General features: G+C 53.6%; 2 protein-coding genes across 5 annotated transcripts; one reads left to right on the forward strand and one right to left on the reverse strand.

Moving 5' to 3' along the window:
- The first annotated feature begins 1569 nt into the window (after positions 1–1569).
- Positions 1570–9607, forward strand: Cfap73 (cilia and flagella associated protein 73). Of its 2 annotated transcripts, none has more exons than XM_222198.10 (7): positions 1570–1908; positions 3509–3605; positions 4364–4468; positions 4731–4925; positions 5966–6187; positions 6382–6540; positions 7748–9607. In XM_222198.10, exons 1-7 carry the CDS (start codon positions 1853–1855, stop codon positions 7829–7831), a joined length of 918 nt encoding a protein of 305 aa, XP_222198.5. In that variant the 5' UTR covers positions 1570–1852; the 3' UTR covers positions 7832–9607. The 2 variants fall into 2 exon arrangements, with proteins under 2 accessions (XP_222198.5, XP_038945813.1); XM_039089885.2 differs by having other exon boundaries at positions 6002–6187; positions 7748–8520.
- Positions 7571–22833, reverse strand: Ddx54 (DEAD-box helicase 54). Of its 3 annotated transcripts, none has more exons than XM_006249397.4 (20): positions 22597–22833; positions 19182–19311; positions 18066–18136; positions 17509–17697; positions 17362–17411; positions 16646–16687; positions 16456–16551; positions 15955–16076; positions 15804–15865; positions 15568–15699; positions 14444–14654; positions 12848–12985; positions 12321–12554; positions 12163–12236; positions 11374–11565; positions 10268–10410; positions 10073–10186; positions 9562–9666; positions 9172–9287; positions 7571–9061 (listed from the first exon to the last, which is right to left on the reverse strand). In XM_006249397.4, the coding sequence occupies exons 1-20, from the start codon at positions 22765–22767 to the stop codon at positions 8829–8831; spliced, it is 2625 nt and encodes an 874-aa protein (XP_006249459.2). In that variant the 5' UTR covers positions 22768–22833; the 3' UTR covers positions 7571–8828. The 3 variants fall into 3 exon arrangements, with proteins under 3 accessions (XP_006249459.2, XP_006249460.2, NP_001178477.1); XM_006249398.4 differs by having other exon boundaries at positions 12321–12551; positions 22597–22812; NM_001191548.1 differs by having other exon boundaries at positions 8370–9043; positions 9151–9287; positions 12321–12551; positions 22597–22811.
- Positions 22834–22884: the final 51 nt, after the last annotated feature.

The following is a 22884-nucleotide window of genomic DNA, read 5'->3' on the forward strand; positions in this document are numbered from 1 at the left end:
TTTAAAAATATCCCCTAACAAAACTCCTTAGGAGTGGTTTTAAGCAATGTAGGCATTGCAAATAAGTATAGGTTGGCACAGCGCTGGGATCACGACGCCTGAGGCTGAGGAAGTCTCATGAATCTGGGGCCAGCCTAGGCGCCACAGCAAGACCTTACCTTAAATCCACCAAACAATGAAATTGAGCAGGGTAGTTGTCTTAGTTAGGGTCACTGTGGCTGTGACGGAACACCATGACGAAAAGCAACATGGGGGGGAAAGGATTTGTTTCGCTTACACTTCCGTATAACTGTTTATCACCAATGGCAATCAGGAAAATCAGACAGGGCAGGAACCTGGAGGCAGGAGCTGATGCAGAGGCCATGGAGGGGTGCTGCTTATTGGCTTGCTCCTCATGGCTTGCTCAGACTGTTTTCTTATAGACCTCAGGAGCACCAGCCTAGGGATGACACCGCCCACAGTGGGCAGGGCCCACCCCCATTAATCACTAGTTAAGAAGATGACCTACAGGCTTGTCTACAGCTGGTAGACATTTTTTTTTTTTTGGTACATCTTTTGGAGGTATTTTCTCTGTTGAGGTCCCCTCCTCTCAGATGATGTTAACATGTGTGAAGTAGACACAAAGCTCTCTAGCGAGCCTGTTACCACAGCATTTGTGAGACACACAGACACACAGACACAGACACACACACACACACACACACACACACACACACACACACACGGGCACTAAATAAATGTAATACATTTGTTCTTGTTGTTGTTTTTATTTTGTTTTGTTTTGTTTTTATAAGACAGGGTTTTCTTGTGTCCTGGAACTCATAAACATTGTCCACCAGCCTCTGTCTCCCAAGTTCTGGAATTAAAGGTGTGAGCCACTGTGTCCAGTAATTTCGAAAATAAATAAATAAACATAAACAAAAGAAACATTCGTTTGAAGGGGGAAATGGCAAGAAACGAATGCAGGAGAATCATCACGAGTTAGAGGCCAGCCCTTGGCTATGTAGTGGATGAGGAAGGGAGCAGGGAGGGGAAGGGAGGGATCGGAGCAGTTTGAAGCAGACGACCAGTTACTGCCTGCTGCTTCCCGTTAGATACACTGTGGGCAAGTGTTGCTGAGTCCTTTCCCCTAGTGCCAGTGCCTTGGATTGAAAGTTGGTACCGTACAACGGAGGGCATACTGTCCGACCCATGGGAATTACTCAGACTGGGACAGCTTCTCCCTCTTCCATCGGTCAAGTGCAAATGGCCCGCCCTTCCCAGGGAACTTTTCCTGAACAACTTTTTCTGTTTTCCAAAGCAGCCTGAGGCTCCCTGAGACATGATCAGGATAGTCCCATCACCATGGGCAAGGAGCTCAAAGGACTAGTTTTCCCTAGAATGGCTGACAGTACATAGAGCTGGGCAAACAGTAGGCACTCAGTAATTACTCTTTGGAGGGGAGCGCCGTACTAGAGCTAGAACCCAGGGCCTTGCAAAGGACAGGTGAGAGCTGTAGCCCCGAACCCCTGTCCACCCCCTACTGAAGGAGCAAGCCATTGCATGGTGATGCCAAACCCTACCTAGTCGAGAAGAGGCTTAGCTAGGCACAGCCCCCCATCCCTGTAAAAGGAAATATTGACCCATGACCGGCATCCTGTCCACTGCTTCCAAATTTAGATTAGAGGATAGCCTCCCTTCCTGGCTGTCGTCTGTCCCTGTCAGAAGTGTGTCCTAGGCTGCTGCCTGGTAACAGAATGTGTACAGTTGGCTGCCCAGGCAACCGTGACTCGGTCAACCTCGGGCTTCTAGGAGTTCCAGACTGGGCCGTTCCTCAGCTTGTGCTAAGGTGGCTGGAGACACCTGTGGGAGAATGGCAGTGGCCTGGGAGGAGTATTTCCGGCTGGCCTTCAAAGAGAAACTGCATCCGTGAGTGGTCCAAGAGAGGCTGAAGGGGCAAGATGGAGGGATAACAGGCCCATCCCTTCTAGGGTCCCTGCAGCCTCGGTGCTTTGGACAGTTTTGGGGTGGGGTGCAAGAGTCCTAAGAGAATCTGTAAGTCAGGTAGGTCTCCTCCCCTCCAAAGTCTCGGTGAGCAAGTTAGAGCTGAGCTGGCTCTCTAAGCTTCTGAGATGGCTAGCATGCTCCCGCCCCTCCGCCTTGGCCAGTATCTCACAGAAATGAAATCCTTGAACCGGGGTGGAAAGGAAATTTCCCGTGAGCCGCTGTCCAGTGGAGAAACTGCATTTTAAGGATGTCAGCTTTGTAATGCATGCCTAGAGGCAGTGGGACCTGTATCTGTCAAGTTGGGGCAGGGGGTGGGGAGCGGGAATGGGGGGTAGGGATAGATCCTTCTGATGTAAAGATGGGCGAGCCTTGTTGAATGAGGTGTCAGACTCTGACTTCCTCCCATCCCCTCGGGAGAGCCAGGCTCCTACAGCTAGCCTCTCTTGGACCTCTCCCCACAGAGAAATGATTCCTCTTTGTGGTCAGAGCAGGAACCGGTCCAAACCATCCCACCTGGTCATCCTACAGACATCCCTCTTCTTTTTTCTTTTTTTCTTTTTTTTCGGAGCTGGGGACCGAACCCAGGGCCTTGTGCTTGCTAGGCAAGCGCTCTACCACTGAGCTAAATCCCCAACCCCCAGACATCCCTCAGAGTGATATCTTTCCAGCTGCTGAGATCACCTTCACCCCCTCTCCTCCTGCCCTGCTCCATCAGCCCCCCTGTCAAGCTGTACCCAGAATAGGTCCATCCTTACCTCCCCATCATGCCTCCCTGGATCAGAACACCTGGAGCACCCTACTCAAGGTCCCTAGCTCCTCACAGCCGCCACAAAGGTTTTCTCCTCCACTCAAAACTCTCCCGTGGTTCTCATCTCAGCCTAGGGTTATAGCCAACGTTTTTCTTTTCCTGTGGCCTGCCACAGTCTGACCTTGGATAGGTCCAATTTTAGTTTCAACCTGTCATCTCCTTTCTCCATTAAGACTCCTTCAATGTATTCAGGTGCTTCGCTGGGAGTCTAGGTGCTGCTTAGCCATTCCGTTGACCTGGACTCTGTCCCCTAAAGTTGTCGGTACAACCGTGTCTTTCGATCAGAGAGACTTCCCGACTCCATATTGAAAATCACCTCTGATCTACTGACTTTTATATCCCAGGGCCCAGGCAGCGTTTGCTTGCTATTAGTGTCTCTTTTAGCTGTCCGTGGTCCTCAGGGGAGTACAGCTCCCGGGAACATGGGTTTCTGTCTGTCTTCTTGATGGTTGTACCCTCTGTAACAAGGACATTGCCTGGACAAAATAAGTACTCGGTAAAACTTGTGAACAGAGTGACAGCCCTGTGCCTGTCATCCTCGCACTCAAGAGGTAGAGGCTTGAGGATCAAGAGTTCAAGGCTAGCCTGGTCTACGTGAGACCTTCTCAAACAAAAGCAAACTAACTCTGTAGGTAGTGAGGGGGGCCATCCTCAGGCATCCCCAGGGAGTCAGACCCCTCTTCTCATTAACTCCTCCCCTTTGGGTCTCTTCAGGAAGCCACTGGCGGATGACAGTTCGGCCTTGCAGCTTATATTGGAGAAGAAGCAAGAGGTAGCAGTCACAGACCAGGGTCTGCAGGCCCAGAGGAAGGTGAGCCTCAGTTGCTAAAATCTGAGGGTTCCTCAGACACACACTGGTGGTGCCCAATGTGGGTTATACAATCCAGGGTGAGTCTACTCTAAGCTCTGAAGTCTCTTATCTGTCAAAGGAAGAGAGTGTGAGAACACTTGGTACAAACCTGCATGTGTGCATTGAGCACCTACTGGCCATTGACCTCCAGGGCTTCAGTCTGGAGAGGAAAATAGGTGTCAGGGTGGAGGTTGCTGTGCGGGAAGGCACTAGGCAAGGGCTGTTAGACTCTGGGAGGAACGTCTACTCACCAATGTAACTGACAAGCAAAGCTTCCTGGAGGAAGACTGCCCTCAGGGACAAAGCTCAGAGTCATCAGGCTGGAGAGAAGGCTCAGCAGTTAACAGCACTGGCTTTTACAGAGGATTCGAGTTCAAGTTCCTGCATCCATATTAGGTGGCTCCCAACAGCCTGCAACTCCTGCTCCACCGGGATCCAGTGCCCTTTTCTGGCCCCTAAGGACACTACACTCACAAGCACACACCCCTCCCCTAAATACACACAATTTAAAACGAAAATACGTTTTAAAAAGAGCTCAGTGAGTCAGGTAGCTTTAACATGGAGAGTCTAGGGGAAAAGAGGTTGGGAGAGCAGACGGGTACACTAGCATTCGGGATGAGGGGAAGGGGGAAGAAGGTGTTGCGTCTGAGCAGGGGAGCAGCTGTAGTTGGGACTGTTAGGTGAGCAGACACACAACTCTAACTGCATCCTGCTCCAAGGAATTCCGCAGCACGATGGAGTCCGTGAACCAGCGCTGGATAGAGCTGGCGCAGAAAGGGCAGGCGCTAAAGGGGTCCGCCATCTACTTTGACAAACTCCGTAAGGTCAGTGGAGGCTGAGGGCCGGAGGCAGGTTGTAGGGGCTCCTGCTTGCCACTCTAGAGTAGCCCCAACTAGGAAAGCCTCGTGGGTGATGACACGGGGAGGGAAGAGGTGCATATCCGGTTGTCAAAGGTCTGAGGAGGTGCAAGGATCTCGAATCCCAGCTCCGCTGGCTTAGAGTGCAAATGTTGTGGCTTGGCGGAGGCAGAAGAGCACCGTAAGCTCCAGAGTTCTGAGGCTTTCGGATCACCACCCTTCTTCCCAGGAAGCTGAGGCCCGGAGTGAGGTGTGGAAAGCCATACAGGAGCGGCACAGAATGCACAACCTGGAGGCAGATGTGCTGCGGCTGCGTGCACAGTTGAAGGAGCTACAGCTGCAACGTGAGCGGCTGCAGCGGAGAGTGCAGCGCCTGGAGCCCTGCGCGCAGATACTGGAGGGCGTGCGGAAGCAACTGCCCCAGGTGAGCAGTGCTGAGGGCCTGGGAAAGACTTTGTTCCCAGCACTAGTAGAATTCTGACTGTATACAAGAGACAGCACTCACTGAATACTAGGGACCTGTTTTGTTCTTCAGTCATCTCCTAAATCCAGTCAAAAGGGTTCTGTTATTGATGACCCCATTTTGCATGTGAAAAAAGGTTCCAGAAATCACTCAAGGTCATTAAGCAGGTGTGTGTGTGTGTGTGTGTGTGTGTGTGTGTGAGAGAGAGAGAGAGAGAGAGAGAGAGAGAGAGAGAGAGAGAGAGAGAGAATGAGGACAGACAATAATGTAAAATTTATTATTTGTAGACTTTGGGGAGAAATGTGTGTCTTTGGTTTTTTGAGACAGGTTTGGTTGCTTATTGTTTTTGAAAAGGTCTTGTACTCCCTACATAGGGAAACAGTTCCCAAAACAGTTTTTCTCTGTATATATAGCCCTGACTGGCCTTGAACTCAGATACTCACCTGCCTCTAGCTCTGCCTCTGCCTCTGCCTCTGTGCCTCTGCCTCTGCCTCTGCCTCTGCCTCTGCCTCTGCCTCTGCCTCTGCCTCTGCCTCTGCCTCTGCCTCCTGAGTGCTGGGATTAAAGGCGTATGCTGCCACGCCCCTATCTTCAACTCTTTACTACTTTAGGCTTGTGTTGTCACCATGCTCAGCTCTAGTAGGGGAGGGGGGTGTTGAGACAGAGTCCCCATTCTGTAGCCCAAGCTAACCAGGTACTCAAAATGTAGTCGAGGCTGGCCTTGAGCTAGAGGGAACCCTCCTGCCTCGGCCTCCCAAGTGCTGACATTCCAGGCATCAGCCACAAAGTTCCCCCACTCAACAGTGAAGTGGTGTCAACCTTCATTGTGTGGCACCTGCCTGCTTAGGTAACTAGGTTTGATCCTGGAGGCAGGAAGGGCATGGAGTTCAGAGCCTGAGATATCCCATGGCACACCTGGACTGAGGATGCTCCCAGGGTGCGTTGGCAAGCTGGGTGGGCAGAAGAGGTGGATTTCAGGCCACGTGAGTCGCTCTCCTCAGTTTCAGGAGGTTTTGGACATGGTGGCGCGCTTCCAGGTCCTGGTAGACACGAAGGCGGTCCTGAAGTTGGCAGAGACCGATCGACATGTAGAGGTGGAGGCGACCCGTGCGCGGCTGCTCCGTCTGAGGGAAGCGAAGCAGGTTGAACTGCTGCGTCTGAACCAGGAACGCATACGACTGTGCGAGCAGTTGGAGGCGGCACGCGAGCTCACACAGCAGAGGGTGCGTGTCTCCAGGGTACCCATCCGCTGTGCTAGCCCAGGGGCTGAGGCACTACTTTGCCACTGGGCACCAAAGACAGTGCTTGTCACCACTCTGCAGAACACCTGGGTGCCCGTTAGGCAGATATAGGGCCTTCCCGATCCATAGGGTCAGGTCCCCGTTCAAATGTGGCGATCTGGGCGTTCATTCCACAGGAATCCAAGTGGACTGAAATTCAGAACAAGGCATCGGAAAAGTCGCTGCTCCTAGGACGCACTAGGATGGCTGTGCTCAACCTGTACCAGCTTGTTTGCATGAAACAGGGGCAGAAGCAAATCCTGGACATGGAGGACATAGAGGGGCAGCTGGAGGAGGTGAGGTGCCCTGTACCACTCACTGCTCAACACTCCTTTTGGGACAGCCCACTGCTGGGACACCTAGAGGTTAAGGGTCCTTTACTATGTGCCCAGAAAACCACACCCAGCTGCCAGAACTGGAGCCACCACCAGGAAGTGTAAGTGGGTCCGTGTGTCCCATGCAGTGTGGGTTAGATTCTCAGAGGCCATTTGCTCCATCATGAGTTGCCCTGGTCCTTGTGATAACACATGCCAAATCCAGGTGGGTCTGAGGGTCATGTGAACCAGGCAGTCTTTGGGGGGTGTTGGGGGGGGTGTCTGTAGCCCAGGCTTACCCCAGACTTGCTATGTAGCTGATGATTCTGAACTCCTCCCTCTCCTGAGTGTTGGGATTTACAGGTGTGCTGGGTGGGCACTTTGTCTGACTAGCTGAGTTAGTCCCTCTTCTGTATCCCTCTGCTCCTGTGAGGAAGACTCAGGAGGGCGCTGGGTCTCTCCTGCGCACTCTCGGGCTGGGTAGAGCAGAGAACTGTCACCAGCCTCATTGTCACTGCCATGGCAAGGGATGGCTCGTCTGCTTTTCCCTTCTTTGTGTTGTGGCCTCAATATTTACCCAGGTGATAGACCTGAGGAGGCTCCCACAGGCGCTTGCTTCCCGATCACAGCAGTGGGCCTGGAGGTGTCCCTTAAGTTCCTATCGGTGGGCGATTAGCACAAAATGAATGATGCTATGTCGATGAGGTCACGAGCCAACAAGCCCGATCCAAGGGAAACATGACCTGTCGTGGGTGGGACCCCAGGCTGGCCTGGAGCCAGCTGGAAAGCAGCAAAGTGTCTGGGCACACACCTTTAACCCCAGCACTCAGGAGGAAGAACCAGGCAGAACTTGGGTTTGAGGCTAGCCTGGTTCAGAGCAACTTCCAGGACAGCCAAGACTGTATAGAGACATTGTCTCCACTTCCCTTCCCCCTTCCTTTCCCCCCAAAATCTCTATTATACACAATCATTTTCAACACTTAGGAAACTGAGGCAGGAGGACCACCCTGAGTTAGAGGTCAAGTTTGAGTTACTTTATCAATAAGTAAAACAAAGGAAACTTTTAAGAGGCTGGACTAGACACTACCAGTGCCTCTCCAGTGGGGTTTCCCAGCCTGCCCCTGCCCTGGGCTTCCTTCTGTAGGGGTAGGGAGAGGATGTAATCGGACCATGTCGTTCCTGCCCCCAGGTGAAGCAGTTTATCATGAGTGTCTCAGCCATACTGGCCAGCTTTGACCAACCTAAGGCTAAACCCACAGAGACTGCCTCCTAAACCGACTAGGCGAACAGTGAAGGGAACCCGAGGAACCAAGTCCCACGTTTCTTGGTGTGCAGGCTTAACACAACTGCTCTCTGAATCTCCTTTCTCCTGGCAAGATGGAGCCATGGCAGCTCACGCCATTGTGAGCCTTCCACAGGACACTCAGTATGAACTCAGTTAAGTAGACAATGGGGTGGGCAGCTGTGCTGCTCGCTCCACCCACCACACAGGCTGGGGACGGGCCTCTCCCAGCTGGCTGGGGGCATTGGACAAGCTCAGACAGGGCTGGTGCATGCCAAGACGGGCCCTTGCTGTGCACAGTGTCTGAGGTGATTATCAGCACCATCTGCTTTTTGGTCTGCACTGGGGTCCAGCTGCTGGAGGATGCTTGCCACCCTCCACCCCCAATCAAGAGGTGAGGAAAGCCACCAGCAGGATGGCGCACCCGAGGATGGCACAGGCTGGTTCTCTCTTCCATGTGCAAGAGGGCAAAGCCACCCACAGCCTTCCTCTGCCCTGCAGTGGTGCTGAGCCGCCATGGGCAAGTGGATCCAGCCACTCATTTTCTTCATTCGGCGGCCAGGAGCGACACACAGGCATGGCCACTTGCTCTCAGCCTCAGCTGAGACACCTTCCAGTATCCTAAGCAAGCTACACTCCTGGTCTACTAGAGGCAGTAAAGTTTACTCATTAAAACTCAATACTGAGTCGGAGGCATCCATATGGCCCCAATCTCTGAACCCTGAATGCATAGAAATGGAAGCAGCTAGCTGACTTGCAGGCTCAGGACTTGGTCGGCCTGCTTTCCATAGCTAGACGCCTATGCATCCTCCTCTAAGAGTCCACCCAGTGTCCCAGTCAAAAGCAGTTGTTGCTTTCTGTGGCCATGTGGCACTGCTCCTCATAGACACTGGCTCCTCTGTGGAAGGATCTGCCAACAGCACATGGAAACATGTCCCTGATGTCCGCACCAGGGCTACTAGGAAGCCCCAGGGCTGAGTCTGGCTCTTTACATCCTTTTCCTCATCTTGCCCTTCCTGGTGGGAGCACCCCGGCCAAAGGCGCTCTGGCGCAACTCCTGGGCTCGGCGGCGGTTGCGTGCTGAAAGCTGCTTCAGGCCCCCTCGCTGCAGGAAGCGCTGCTTCTGGGCTTGACGGCGCTGCTTGAGGATCTGTTCCTTGGTCTTGAGTTCGGAGCGCATGTGGCCTGTGGGTACACTGGAAGCTCGGGACTGGGACGCACCTGTCAACACAGGGATTTGGGGGGAGCTTAGCCTTCGCCCCACGTTCATCTCTGCACCTCACCGAGCCTGGCTTTCTCCCTATTCACACCATACCACCTGCCCTGCCCACCTTGACTACGACCTCGCTTTCCACCTCTGTGGGGCCCAGGGCCTCGCCGGTTGGATGGTCCTTCTTCCTCGGAGTCCCGGTCATCAATTTTCTGCTTCTGCTTCCACTTCTGGTAGCTGAGAGTCTCGTTAAGGAATTAACAAGTAGCACCCGAGTTGGGGGAAGGCCCCTTCTTAGGGGGATGCTAAGGAAGCCACTCGGGCCCAACCCCAAGTGCAGTCCCTCCTATAGGGACAGCAGCTGGATGCTTAGCCCCGCCCCCACACACAGCCTCTCCTATAGGAGCAGCAGCTGCACGCCCGGCCCCGCCCCCAGACACACCCCTCCTATAGGAGCAGTAGTAGGAAGCAGCCTGGCCCTGCCCCTCAGCAGCCCCGCCTCTCAGGATACAGGTCGCGCTTGTAAGAGCTGCTGATAAACCGGCCACTCTCTGTCTTGATCTTTTTCTTGTCCTCTTGGCCTGACTGCCCCACAAACCGCTTCTTCTTCCGGTCCCTGAGAGGGAGATGGGAGGTTCTGCTTTGAGGAACCCGTTCCCTCACTTACCTGTCAAGTGTGGGCAGTAGAGGATTAAAGGCAAATAGCCAGCCACACCTGGTCTGCACCCGACCACTCATAGTTCCTCAACCACCTACCTCTTCACCTTCCCTGGATGGCCCAAGTCTCAAAAGGGGCATGAGGGTTGGAGACTTGGGGCTTGACACCCCCATATCACATTCAAGCCCTTGTGTGTGTTGGGGGAGCTGTACCAGAGTCCTCATGGGTACAGCAGGTAAGAGGCCTGCCAGGAAACAGCTACCAAACACGGGGGTATGGAGCTGGGAAGGAGTCAACACCTTGCTCTGAGCAGTCAAAAGGGAACAGAAGGTCATGCCTGGTGGCACGGGGACTGGTCACTCACCACTTGAGCTGCTGCCGCCCTCGGCTCATGTTCTGGGCTTCATCCCCCATCAGATCAAGGACGGCACCGGCCACCTGCTGCTCAAAGGCCCCTCCAGCCCCACTGACACTCAGCCTGCAGGTTCAAGTGGAAGATCTAATTAATGGGGCCCAGACCCTCTGTCTACCCCACGCCGGGCTCTAAGTTCACACTCACCCCCGCTCACTGTCGAAATCCTTGGGCCGGTAGGGGACATAAAATTCCTGGTCTCGCTGACTGGCCTCCTTCCTCCGCCTCTTGGCTCCTTGGTTGGGTCCTGGCCTTGGCTGTTTCTGGCCCACAACCTCTGTGAAGACACCCTGGCAGGCAGAGACCCAGTGTCACTCTTGTGGCCTTGCGGAGCCCCACCAGAACCAGGGAGTCAGGATTTCCCTTTTCCTGTGCTAGAAGGCATCTCCCTGTGTCCTCACCTGAACACAATGACCCCTGCCTTGGAGAGCAGCGCAGGCAAGAGGGGCAGGGCTGATGCTGGCAATGTTGCCATGTCCCAGTCCTAGCCCTGACCACACTAGGCGCTGGCTCCTTCTGTACAAACAGGATGCACCCAGGGTTTTGTGGCTGGGCCTTCAGACTATGGCTCTCCCTGCCCCACTAAGACAAGAGAGATGGAGTGGAGATGGAGGAGGGGCCACGGCCAAGTAAGTAGAACACCATCCTCCAGCCCTACTTGCTGGGGTGTGGGTCGCTCCCACAGGACCTCAGGCTGAACCACTTAGCCAGGCCACAACATCTGGGAAAGGGCTCTGTCTTTTTAAGATTTTATTTTTAGGGGTATGTGTATGTATATACACGGGGGTGCTGGATCCCCTGGAACTGGATCCAGGCAGTTCTGAGTATGTACTGTGATGCTGTGAACCCCAATTCCCTGAGAGCAGAAGGCCTTTGTTGATTTTGAGACAGGGTCTCAGTATGGAGACTTGCTGTTTGCTGGCTGGCCTTGAACTTACAAAGATGCATAAGCCTCGGCTACCCAAGTGCTGGCATCAAAGGCTTATGCTGGCACACCCCGTGGAGCATGGGCTCCTAACTGCTTAACTGCAGAGACAGCTCTTTGGTTATCCACGACAGTACGACTCTGTAGCTTAGGCTGGCCTTAAACTTGTGGCTATCCTCCACACCCCACTTCCTGCAGACTGTAAGCCGAGACAGTGCTCCACTTCCACAGACAATATGGAGAGATGGGGAGGCATCACTGCCTGACCCATGGGCTACTGGGACCTAGCTGTGTGTCCCCCAGCACCAGCCGCCCCTACAGCCCGCACCTCCACAGTCTCAACCATGTCCTCCTCTTCCTTCTGAGGCAGCTCCCTCTGAGGGACTGGGTCAGCTGGGCCGTCCTGCCTTTCCTGCCGCCCCTGATGAAAGCTGGTAATAGCTTTCCGGTCCCTCTGCCGCTTGGCACGCATCATCTGGCTGCTTGGGTCTTTGCTGGAGGCATTGATCTCGAAGATGGTCTGCAAGAGGACACCATGGTTGCTGACTACTACCCATCTACCCCCAGCCCTTCCCCAAACCAGTTGCAATTTGTATGTGTACTCCTCTAGTCTTCACTGTGGGAGGACACAGTGGGTAACATACAATTAGAGGGAGGCCCAGAGAAAGTGGATGTCTTGCTTGAGGCTACTCAGCTAGGAAAAGCCAGAACCCGGACCTCATACTGAGGGCACTGGGCTTTGAACTAGTAGTTACTAGTTCATCTGTCATGGCCACCTGGGTACCTGGCCGCCTGGTTGGGCTCTCCTTGCCTCTGTCCCTGAACCCTGTTGCACATGCCTGCCCATGGATACTCAGGAGGAATGGATGGGTGGGGAGGCTCAAGGCTGGGTAGGGAGGCTCATCAAGCCTCTGGAAGGCAGAGAACGCACCCCGTCCCTAAGGGGATTCAATCTATCTTCCAGTGGTAGGAAGTGGCGACCCACACAGGACCTGCCTCGGGTCACAGGGATACTCCAGAACAAGGGGAAGGGACCTAAAAATGGCCAACAGAACCAGCATGGTATGGCAAGAACCTCACAAGGAAAGCCCCGCGGCGTGGCCCTGGGTCCACTCACTGTGCGTGTGCGATAGTTCTTGATGCTGTCTACCAGCCTCAGGCGCTGGAGCTCTCCCTCCTCAAAGCACGAGCCTGCAGGGGAAGGAAGTGTGTAAGGCCAGTCTGGGTTGTGAGGGACCCGTCCACCCTCACCTACTCCGCCCTGCCCAATCTCACTGAAGAGTGGGTGCAGGCCCAGCTCTGCCAGGTCCAGTTCCTTGGCTCTCTTGATGGACTCCGGTGAGGGTGCCGGACGCGAGCGCAGGTACTGCTGCTGAGCATTGTTGGCCACACGCTGCAGACCCTGAAGTTCCAGTGACGCCTGCAGGGCGGTCTGCAGGCTGCTGTCCTCGTCATCCACTACACTCTGTGGCACCCGACCCAGCACACCATCCCTGCCAACTGCACCTGCTAGCAACAGGGCACACGGGGGAGTCAGCCTATAATCTGTCCCTCTCGACCTACAGACTCCAAGACAACAGCTACAAACAAGAGGGACTTTTAGAGTGGGATGCTCAACCAGACCCCCACTCTGGCAACGATAGCCCAAGAGTAACCCCAGCACCCACGGCCATCACACAGCTGCCTGTGGCTACCTCCCAGGACACATCCATCACATCCACACCCAGTAGCCATCTCCTAAAGCCACCCCTGCCTGCTCATGAACTCCACAGGGACCTGAGCCCTGGCCAGCCTCGCCTCACCTGAAGAAGGTTCCTCATGAGGCCGGGCTAGGGTGACAGAGCGGCCCAGGAACAGGTGAAGGTCGAGCAGGTAGGGAACTTCGTCTGGGGCCACCAGGGAATAGGCTGTGCCACTTCGGCCTGCTCTGGCCACTCGGCCTGTTGGGGGAAAGTTGAGTTTCAGCCAAGGGACCCCAACTCCCTGAGGGCTAGAGGTAGACCAGGGCCTTTCCTGAACTGCTGTCCCCACCTACAGGGTAGGTGGGCAGGGGTGGGCACAGGCTGGTACAGAGTGATCAAAGGCAGGGCAAGTACCACTCATGACCAGGACTCAAAGTCCCGGACACTCCCACTTTGGGAAGATTCTTCCCCAAAGAATAATTTAGGCTGCAAATTCTCACAACAAAAAAAAGTTTGGGCCAGAACTTCTGAAAGGTGTCAGAACAGAGGACTGCCTGGTCAACAAGCCGATGACCACCAGGGAGCTTCAAAGCTGAGGAAATGGGAGCCCCATCTGGCCCACTACTTGTTTGTACAATAAAGTTTTATTGGCACACAGCCAGGCCTGCTCATTTACATATTCCTAATGGAACTTTCCACCTAACACTGTAGACTCAATTAGCTACAAGGATGGTATAGTGCATTGTGTAAAAAGTCACTACTCGGCCCTTGACTGAAGATGTGCCCCACATGAAGAAGGACGTCACAGTAAATGAAAACATCTGTAAACACTACAGAGACTTAAACAGCAGCAGCTGGTAGGAAACAGTTCAACATGACCCCAGCGTGGTGTGGAGTGAACTGCAGGTATCACACTTCAGCTGGGTTTATTGTTTGTGACAGGGTCTATATAGCCTTGGCTGGCCTCGAACTCCTGATCCTCCTGCTTCAGCAGCCTAAGTGCTACGACCACAGACATGTCCCGCCATGCCCAGCTTTCTCCCTTGTCTCCCCTCATTTGCAGGTTTCAATGGGAGTGGCTTGTCACGTGGCACCTGAGGAATTCCCCTATTAGCTCCGGAAACTCCCCAGGCAGGGAGCCAGCCATCCAGAGAGCAATGGAGACTTGGAGACAGCAGGCAGCCACCAGCAAGGTTGGATCTGGGCCGGCATGGTCAGGGTCTCCTGCGGGCCTTATAGTGAAGTCTCAGGACACAGATGCCCAGCGGCTGCCCCTCTTCTGCTCGAGAGATGCGTGTATAAATCCAACCACACTCGGTAACACGGAGAACAACTCTAAGAAACCCATGCCCAGCTTAGCTTCTTTCCCATGCATAGTTTTATCTATCTGCATTTCTGAACTTGGCATACAACTTGGTCTGTGGCAGTTTGCCCAGCATGGGCGACACCATAGGTTCTGTTCCCAAAACTGAAAGAAAAGAAACTCTGAGAGCTGAGGGCTACCCTACCTGTCAGGATCCACCTACAATGAACATTATTATTATTTTTTTTTTCCAGAGCTGAGGACTGAACCCAGGGCCTTGTGCTTGCTAGGCAAGCAATGAACATTATTTAAGGCCTCCATTTCCCCAAATTCCCAGCTGCTAGCACGGCGCAGCGACCCTCCCTAAGCCCAGCGCCCCTCCCCAAGCCCAGCAGTGCAGTCAGGCTCCTTACCCACTCGGTGTAGAAAAAGCTTGCCCTTGGCAGGGAAGCTGTAGTTGATGACGTTGTCCAGCAGTGGGATGTCCAGGCCCCGGGCAGCCAGGTCAGTCACGATAAGGGTGGAACATTTGTTGTGTGTGAACTTGGCCAAGTTGATCTTGCGGGCCGTCTGGTCCAAGGCACTGTAGATGTGGGCGCAGCTCACACCCTGGCCCGTCAGCAACTGCTCAGAGTGAAGGTGGGAGGTGAGGAAGCTTGCAGGAGCAAGGGGTGGAGGTGTGGCCCAGGCCAGGGCACCATGTGCTGAGGGTCTGAACCCCGGCACTGCTGGCTGCCCTGATTGCTTCCTGCATCAGCATGAAAGCAGCTCCTACCACCTCCCAGCTAGCTCTGCAAGGCTGCTGGAGCATCAAAAGATACAATTTGTATCAAGACTGGTTTAAGGATCCTCTGTGACCATGGGCATATTACTCAGTCTCTCTGTGCCTCCCAGGACTAAGTGGTTAATGCACCATTGAGGAACGAGCCTGAAACACAGGAAGCCCGTGAGAGCATCAACCGCTCTCTCCATGTTACTATTTTAGTCTCAGACGCTCGGGGGAGGAAGGCACCGTTAACATGTCGGGTAAATGAGACTCAGGCACCCGTGTCCTCAGCAATGCCCAGGTGTGTCTACTGGGGTGAGACGGCGGCTAGACAGCCCCTCCCCCAGTCTTCCAGGCTGCTGGGACTCCCCAGTCGTGCATCTCGCTGAGGGTCACACCAGTGTGAACATATTGAAAGGGCCAAGGGCACACAGCACCCAGTTAACATGCTAGCTTTATGCCTAGATGCCAGGTGCATCACAAACTGGAAATTCACTCCCACTGGGAGTTGCTGCAGATGACCCAGCCGGACAGAAAGCCAGACAGGCCCAAACCAACTTGGGTGTGCTGACAGTAGCTGCGCTCTCACAAATAGTACTGACAGTTCACCAGTGTCTTCTGATGTCAGTGTGTGGAAAAAGCCCCACCCAGGCTCATGGGAGCCCTGTTGCCGCCCTCTGGTGGCCTTCCTTGGAAGTGCAACTCTGGGCGCTGGATGAAGTTGATTTGAGGCCCCAATGGCTTTCTCCATCCCCTGGAGCCCTGGCTCACCTCTGTGAGGTACTCTGCGTGGTGCTTCGTGGCTACAAACACCACGTTCTGGTCCTGGGGCCGAACGACATTCTGTAGCAGGTAGAGGAGCACAGCAGTCTTGGTGTCCTCACGCACAAGGAAGAAGGAAGTCTGCGGGGAGAGGGATGGATGGATGGATGTGGGCTCCCGGCCATGGGCTGGCTGGCAGACTCTGCCTGGCCACTAGCCTGAGGAAGGGGCCAACACTGCCTCACCTTGAGCTGTTCATTGAGTTTGGAGTCTACATCCAGGCGGATGAGCACGGGCTCTGTGAGGCCTGTTGGGGCGTGGAGGAGATTGCGGGGGTCACAAAGGGGCAGACCCCAGGCCCCACCCTGAGCCCAGCACCATGCCCCACTGGCTCACCTGCTCGTGCAAATTCCACCAGCAGTTTGGGCAGTGTGGCTGAGAACAGCACTGTCTGGTGGCCCCCAGGAAGGCGGCCTATGATCTCCTGTAGCTGCTCAGCAAAGCCCATTTCAAAGAGCCTGTGGGGAATGGTAGGCAGGGAGGGTCAATGGTAGAGGTCAATGGTAAGCTTCTACCCTACAGAGCTGGGAACCTGGCTACCCTCACTCCAGAACCCCTGCCATGTTAATCTTCCTGTGTCTGTGTGTCCACTGTAGGGGAACGAACTCAGCATCACGCATGAGCAGTGAACACTCTCCACGGCTCACAGCCAGCACGGAATTTAACATTCTTTTCAGTGCTAAGACATAAACTTAAAACAACTAGCACAGGTGTCCCAGGAATGGGTCTCCCCAGGAAACACCTACTCTCCTACTCTCCTATGGCCTCCCTTCTCTTTGCTTCCTGGGCCCTGGGGACAACCTTAACAGTTGCTCGGGGCTATATGCGTGGCCTTACCTGTCTGCTTCATCAAAAACCACATACTCCACACTCTGCAGCTTTAAGTTCATCTCCACAGCGACATGCACCAGCCGCCCAGGGGTGGCAATGATTCTACAAGGAACACACATGCCAGGTCACCCCAGGCTCAGGGCTATCATAGCCCTCAACCCCCTCCCAGAGCAACACCCCCCATCAACAAACTCACATGTCAGGGTTCTCGTGCAGGGCTGCAAACTGGTCTTCCATTCTAGGGGGGACACAAGGGCAGCGTGAGAGCACAGGGCTTTTGAGTCTGTCCCTCCCCTACCCCACAGCCAAGCATGCCCACACCTTGCCTGGTACACGCACTACAGGTATAGAGGTGAGAAGTGCCAAGGCCCTGCCCCCGCTGAGAAACAAGGGAGAACCTTAGATGCTGGCTTCTTCTCTGCCTCCAGACACAGCAAAGTGCTGCCGACCCACAGCGCCACCTAGTGACCCAGCCTGGAATCACCAGCTTCACCTAGCACCCCAATCTCTCTATGGCTATGTCTGCCCGGCCTTGCCATGAATCACTGGTGCAGCTGTAGAAGTGGGGATCCCTGGCTCCATGTAGCCTGGGAAGGCTAGGCTTTCTGATAATCACAGACGACGTACCTTGGTAGAGGCTAGAACAGGGGAGCGGGGCCGACTAGCCTCAGCACCCAGGGAATGACATATCCTGTATAACTAAAACTCACCAAACTCCCTGACCCAACACTGTAAGCTGATAGCTCCTTCTGCCCCTGTCCCTGCTTACACCACTTGACCCCCTGCCAGCTTGTTGGAGTACACAGAGAAGCTGGCGTTACTGACGAGCAACTAGGACCCACAAAGGGAACCCTCAAGGCCCGGGGTTGTGCCTGCACAGGGAAGCTGGGACGCAGGGTAAGGAGTCCTTACTTGTCTCCACCCAGGATCAAGGCAGTCTTGAGGCCAGTGAACTTGCCTAGCTGTGGAGAGAGGGAGACAGAGGGATCAAAGGCAGGTGAGGGCTACCTGCCTCAGCTCTGCACCTCATGGCTTCCCACGAGGCCCAGCCACGCATACCTCTTTAGTGAACTTCATGGTCTGCAGGGCCAGCTCCCGGGTGGGTGAGAGGATGAGGGCCCGAGCCCCCGTCTGTGCACTGCGTGCCTTCAGCCGCTCAAACATCGGGAGGAGGAAACAGGCTGTCTTGCCACTGCCTGTCCGGGCCATAGCCACCACATCCTTGCCATCCAAGATCACGGGGATGGTCTGTCAGACACATGATGAAGGCTCTGTCAGTTCTAGCCCCAGCATGGCTGGGCACGGGTGAGCCACAGGCCTATCAGCACACCTCCATGAACAAGCATCCCCAACCCCTGTGCTGGGAGACTCTGCCTCCCGAGTAGCTAGCTGTAAGTGCTGGGTGCTCATGGGGTGCTTGTGTGCTACCTGGGCAGGCTTAGCATGAAAGATGCAGAGAGCCACAGTCAAACCCCAGCTCTGTTGGGCCCAACCTCCCCTGTGAAATGGCTAAGCTGTGTGGAGCTTCAGCATAGAAGACGGCAAGCAAGGTGGCCACTGGGTCCAGGAAGAGCTGTCACGAGGCCAGTGTTCACAGCTGCCCTCCGGCTCCTTACCTTCCTCTGGATGGGTGTTGGCACCTTGTAGCCCTTCTTCATGATCCCCTTGAACACTGGGTAGCTCAAGCCTGGAGAGACACGGGAGTGGTCAGGGGCCACAGCAGGCACCAGGCACTACAGGACAAAGGACTGTGCTGTCTACCAACACAGAGGGAAAACAGAAAGCAGAAAATAGAAGGATAAGGGGGTACAAGACACCAAACCGAGGCAGGCCCTGCCTGACCTTGGCTGGAATTCACTCACGTCAATTTTTCAGTCTAAGACAAGGCCTTGCTATGTACCCCACACTGGCCTTGAACTTGTGGCCTCCACCCGAGTGCTGGGATTACATGCTTGAGCCACTCTGACAGGTGTGATAGGGGCGTGTGTTGGGAAATAGGGTCAGTGAGGGTAGGAAAGTGGCCCTCTGAGGGCCGGACTGAGGAGCTGGGAGCCAACAGAAGCCCCAAAGCCCAGTAAACAGTTTAACAGTTGTCTGGTCAACCCTTCATCTTCGCTGTGGCCCCATGTCTGTCTCTTCTTGACCCCCTCATTATCAAGAGTCAGCACTGTGCTCTTGATATAAACAGTCATCTACAGCACTTCTGTGAGTCAACAACTCAGTTTCTTTACTCCATTCTCCCAGAGCTTTTATCCTTTTCTTATTGATTTGTAAGAACTCTTTGCATATTGTAGATATTTTTTGTTTTGTGGTGAGACAGGGTTTTATGATGAAGCCTTGGCATGCATCACCATACCCAGCTCCTTTGTATTGCTATTAAAAGTCATCGTGGGTACCTCAACCCTGGCAGTTACTGCTCTGTCAAGAGCAGAACACTTGAGCTGCACTTCCTACACAAGCATCCTGACACCACACCATCATCCTGTGGCCATCTCTTTAAAGTGGTTCTTTTATCCAGAACTGAGGCCTCTGCCACTTTCTGTGCCTGCAGGGGTAGCCCCTTTCCAGGCCTGCCTTGGAAGACTGTTTGTACTACTTCAGTCTACTTGACACCTACCATGCTGCCAGGCCTAAGGTAGATGTCGGTGGCTAAGAAGAGAAGACACAACACCACCACCTCCACTTCCACCCTGACCCCCACGGTGCACCGGCTACCCAGCCTGTTTACCTACCCATGGACTGGAAGCCTCCAGACTTCTTCTTTTTCTTGTTCTGGGCTCGTACCATCTCTCGGGTGTCAGGCTCCACATCTGATACGCACTCTGAGGTGGGAAATGAGGGCAAGGCTCTGCCAGGGCCCAGCTGTGGGGGAGAACGGAGAGATGGCTTCACCCCAGCTTTGATGGACCACAAGGTGGGAGGCCTGGAGGCTCAGCCACTCTAATAAGCTCTCATTGCACCAGGCTGGGGCAGAGGTGCAGGTTAGTTCTATAGAGAGGCTCCAGGGCTTGCCAGCCGGGCTCTCTCCCTTACTAGCAGTACAGCCACCTCCCTGAGCCTGAGCCCACCCTTCTAGAAACTGAACTCAGGGTGTGGGCTACGCGAAGATCCAGGCTTGGCCAGGAGAGCCGAATGCTGAGGGCTAAAGCGCACGTGTGTGTGTGTGTGTGTGTGTTTGTGTGTGTGTGTGTGTGTGTGTGTGTGTGTGTGTGTATGTAGTTGTGAGGAACAGTAGGAGTAGTATCTTGGGATGTGCCTGTCCTGGAACTCACTATGTAGTTCAGACTGGTCTCAAACTCAGAGACCCACCTGCCTGTCTCCAGAGTGCTACTATCAAAGGCGTGTACTGCTAAGCATGCATCACCATGCCTGAATCTCATTTCCTACTTTTAATTTCTTAAATGGCAAATTTTTCCTAGTCCTTATAAAAATTCTCTCACTTCATGGCACAGGTTAAAACTGCCCCCCCCCAAATGCTTCTGTTATTCTGGTGGTACTAAAGACGGAACCCAGGCCCCTGCACAGGACGCAACACTCTACCACTGAACTACATCCCCCAGCCCTCTTCTTACTCTTTATTTTTGAGACTAAGTTGCCCAGGCTAGCCTTGAACCTATGATCCTCTGCCTCAGTTTCTTACGCTGCTAGAACCAGAGACCGTCCGGCCTGGTTTATTTCTATTCCTTTCTCACTTTCATCTTGAGATTATTGCATTATTATCTGTCTGAGAAGAGACAATAAGCTTACTGTCACGCAGCTATAAACGTAAGATGAACCCAGATTCTGTATCATTACTGCATATGTGCACGCACATGGGCATGGAGGCCCCAGTGTGTGGTGGCCATGGCCGTCTTTCAAGAGTCAGCATGGGCTAGAGAGGTGGCTCACTGGTTAAGAGCACTGACTGCTCTTCCAGAGGTCCTGAGTTCAATTCCCAGCAGCTACATGGTGGCTCACAGCCATCTGTAATGAGATCTGATGCCCTCTTCTGGTGTGTCTGAAGACAGTGACAGTGTACTCATATATAATAAATAATTCTTTAAAAAAAAAAAAGAGTCAACACACTCTCTACCCTGGAGAAGAGGGATCTCACTTGTTTCTGCTCTCATTTCTCCATGATAGCTGGCTGTGAGCTTCTGAGCAATTCTCCACTCTCCATCTCACCTTAGGGAGGTTGGGGTTACAGACACTTGCCACCAAGTTCAGCTTTGTAAATGGTACTGGTGTTTTGCCGGCACGGAATATGGGTACCATGTGTGTGCAGTACCCAAGGAGACCACAAGAGGGAGGTGGTGCCTTGGAACTAGGTGAACTGAGCCCCATTCTGCTTTTACATCCAGCCTTGTAAGGTAGGTTCCAGGGATCAAATCAGGCAGTCAGGTTTAACAGGCAGGCGTTTCTACCTCCTGGGCCGACTCTCTGACCTCTCAATCTATTTTCCAGCTTTAAAATAATGTTTTATGTTTCTCTGTATATTGTTTCATTTCTGGTCCTTTTCAGACAGGGTCTCCTGTGCCCAGGCTGGCCCTCTGAACCTCCAACCCTCTTGCCTTCTGAAAAGAATGTGGTGGCACACATCTGCCATCCTGGCACTAGGGAGGCAGGAGAATCAAGAGATCAAACCCATCCTTGTCTCCTCATGAGTCCATGGCTACTTAGGGCTACACAAGACCCTCCCTGACACTTTAATATGACAGGCTGTGGCAGTTAACCCAACAGCCCCAGCATTTGGTAAAGGCAGGAGGATTTATGTGAGCTCAAGGCCAGCCTGGGCTACACAGAGAGACCCTGTCATAAATCAAAACATAACAAGTAAAGAAATACAAAAAAAAAATTAATGTAAGGCAAATAACTTTCATAACAAGTGTTAAGCTTTGCTCACTGGATTTTTTTCTTAGCAGTTTAAGCATTTTGTTTGGGGGTCTCCCCTCCGCCATGTCTGAAGATAATTAGGCCAAGATTAATTGAAAGACACAGGCATACCTAGCACAGACAGAGCCCTGGGTTTGGTCTCTAACCCTACCAAAAATCAAGGTAGGGGAGGGAGGAATGAAAAAGGCCATCTGTCCGTCCCCACTAATCCTAAATTCACAGACTCTGCTCCCTGTTTCATTTCACTGCACAAAGATACTGTTTTGTTTTGTTTTTCATTTTTATTTATTTTTGGTGGAGGGTAAGCCAGTTCAATGAACTTGGCTTCTCTCCCAACCATATTTACATCAGGTGTGTGATTAAACCTTTAAGAAGCACGTATTTCCCAGGTTGGAAGAGCCTTTGTGGGTTTTGTACAGCAAAAGATTCAGGATTAGTGGTATAGCTCACTACATAGACAAGGTGGCCTTGAACTCCTGATTCCCCTGCCTCCACCACTCCTACCCTGGGAGCTAAGATTACAGGTGTGTGCCACAATACCGGCTTTTATGCGGTTATGAGGTGATGGCGTTCAGACCCAGCTTTGGACGCGCCAAGCAAGCTATCTACCAACTGAGCTACATTCAGAGCCCACAGGCTGGGTTTTGACTCGCAAAACAGCTGAGCAACTTCTTTATGTCTTACTACAGCCGGTGCGGGGCTGAGCCTCAGCAAAACCCTTGGTCTGAACCACGTGAGCAGCTTTATTGTATTTGCCGATGAACACATGCCTTCTCATTGCCTCTAGCAGTGTTTGCACATTTACTGACCACCTAATTTACTGACTGAGCTGGGAAGGAGAAATGGAGAACTAGAGATACCCGCTAAGCACAAGACGACGGGCATCGTGAACGGTAGGCTTTTCGGCTCCACTTGGCGCTCACGCCTGTCTCCCCAAATGGCTACATATGGAACCAAGACCATCCCCAGTTTCAATCCTGCTGTCCCCTCTGTCAGTGCTGATGAGCCTTGCACAGTTGAAGCACCACAAAAGTCCGTAAATACTAGGTTAGTTTAAAACCCGCTTCTCAGAAGTGTGGTCCGGTCTCTCCTTTAATTTTACCATCTAAGACCGCCCAAAACTCAGGCGGACCTTCCGCACATGCACTTTCTATTGGCTGTATAAACTGGACCCCGCCCCCTACGCGAAGAGACCCAATAAGGGCCCGCGATTAGTGAGACGGACGGGCGGAAGGGCGCAGGCCGAGGGCCCGACCAGGACCCCCGCGTTATTACCTTCCGCGCCCGGGCGTCATCCTCTGCTTGGATCTCGAACTCGCCGTCCTCCGAATCGCTGTCGCGGGCCTGGGAAGCCCCAGTTCGGCGTTTCCGCAGCCTCTTCTTCTTCCACGGAGCCATGGCGGGATGCGACCGCGGGCCAAGCCCCACACGTCTGCCGGCAGCCATGCGGGCCGGGCACTCGGACCCGGAAGAGGGCGGAGCCTGTGGGACGCATGAGTGGCGTCGGGGACGAAGGCGGGGCCTAAGAGTTGTACCAGCCGGGCAGAGGCGGGGCCTGAGGGA

Source organism: Rattus norvegicus, chromosome 12, assembly GCF_036323735.1.
Source record: "Rattus norvegicus strain BN/NHsdMcwi chromosome 12, GRCr8, whole genome shotgun sequence".
NCBI lineage: Eukaryota > Metazoa > Chordata > Mammalia > Rodentia > Muridae > Rattus > Rattus norvegicus.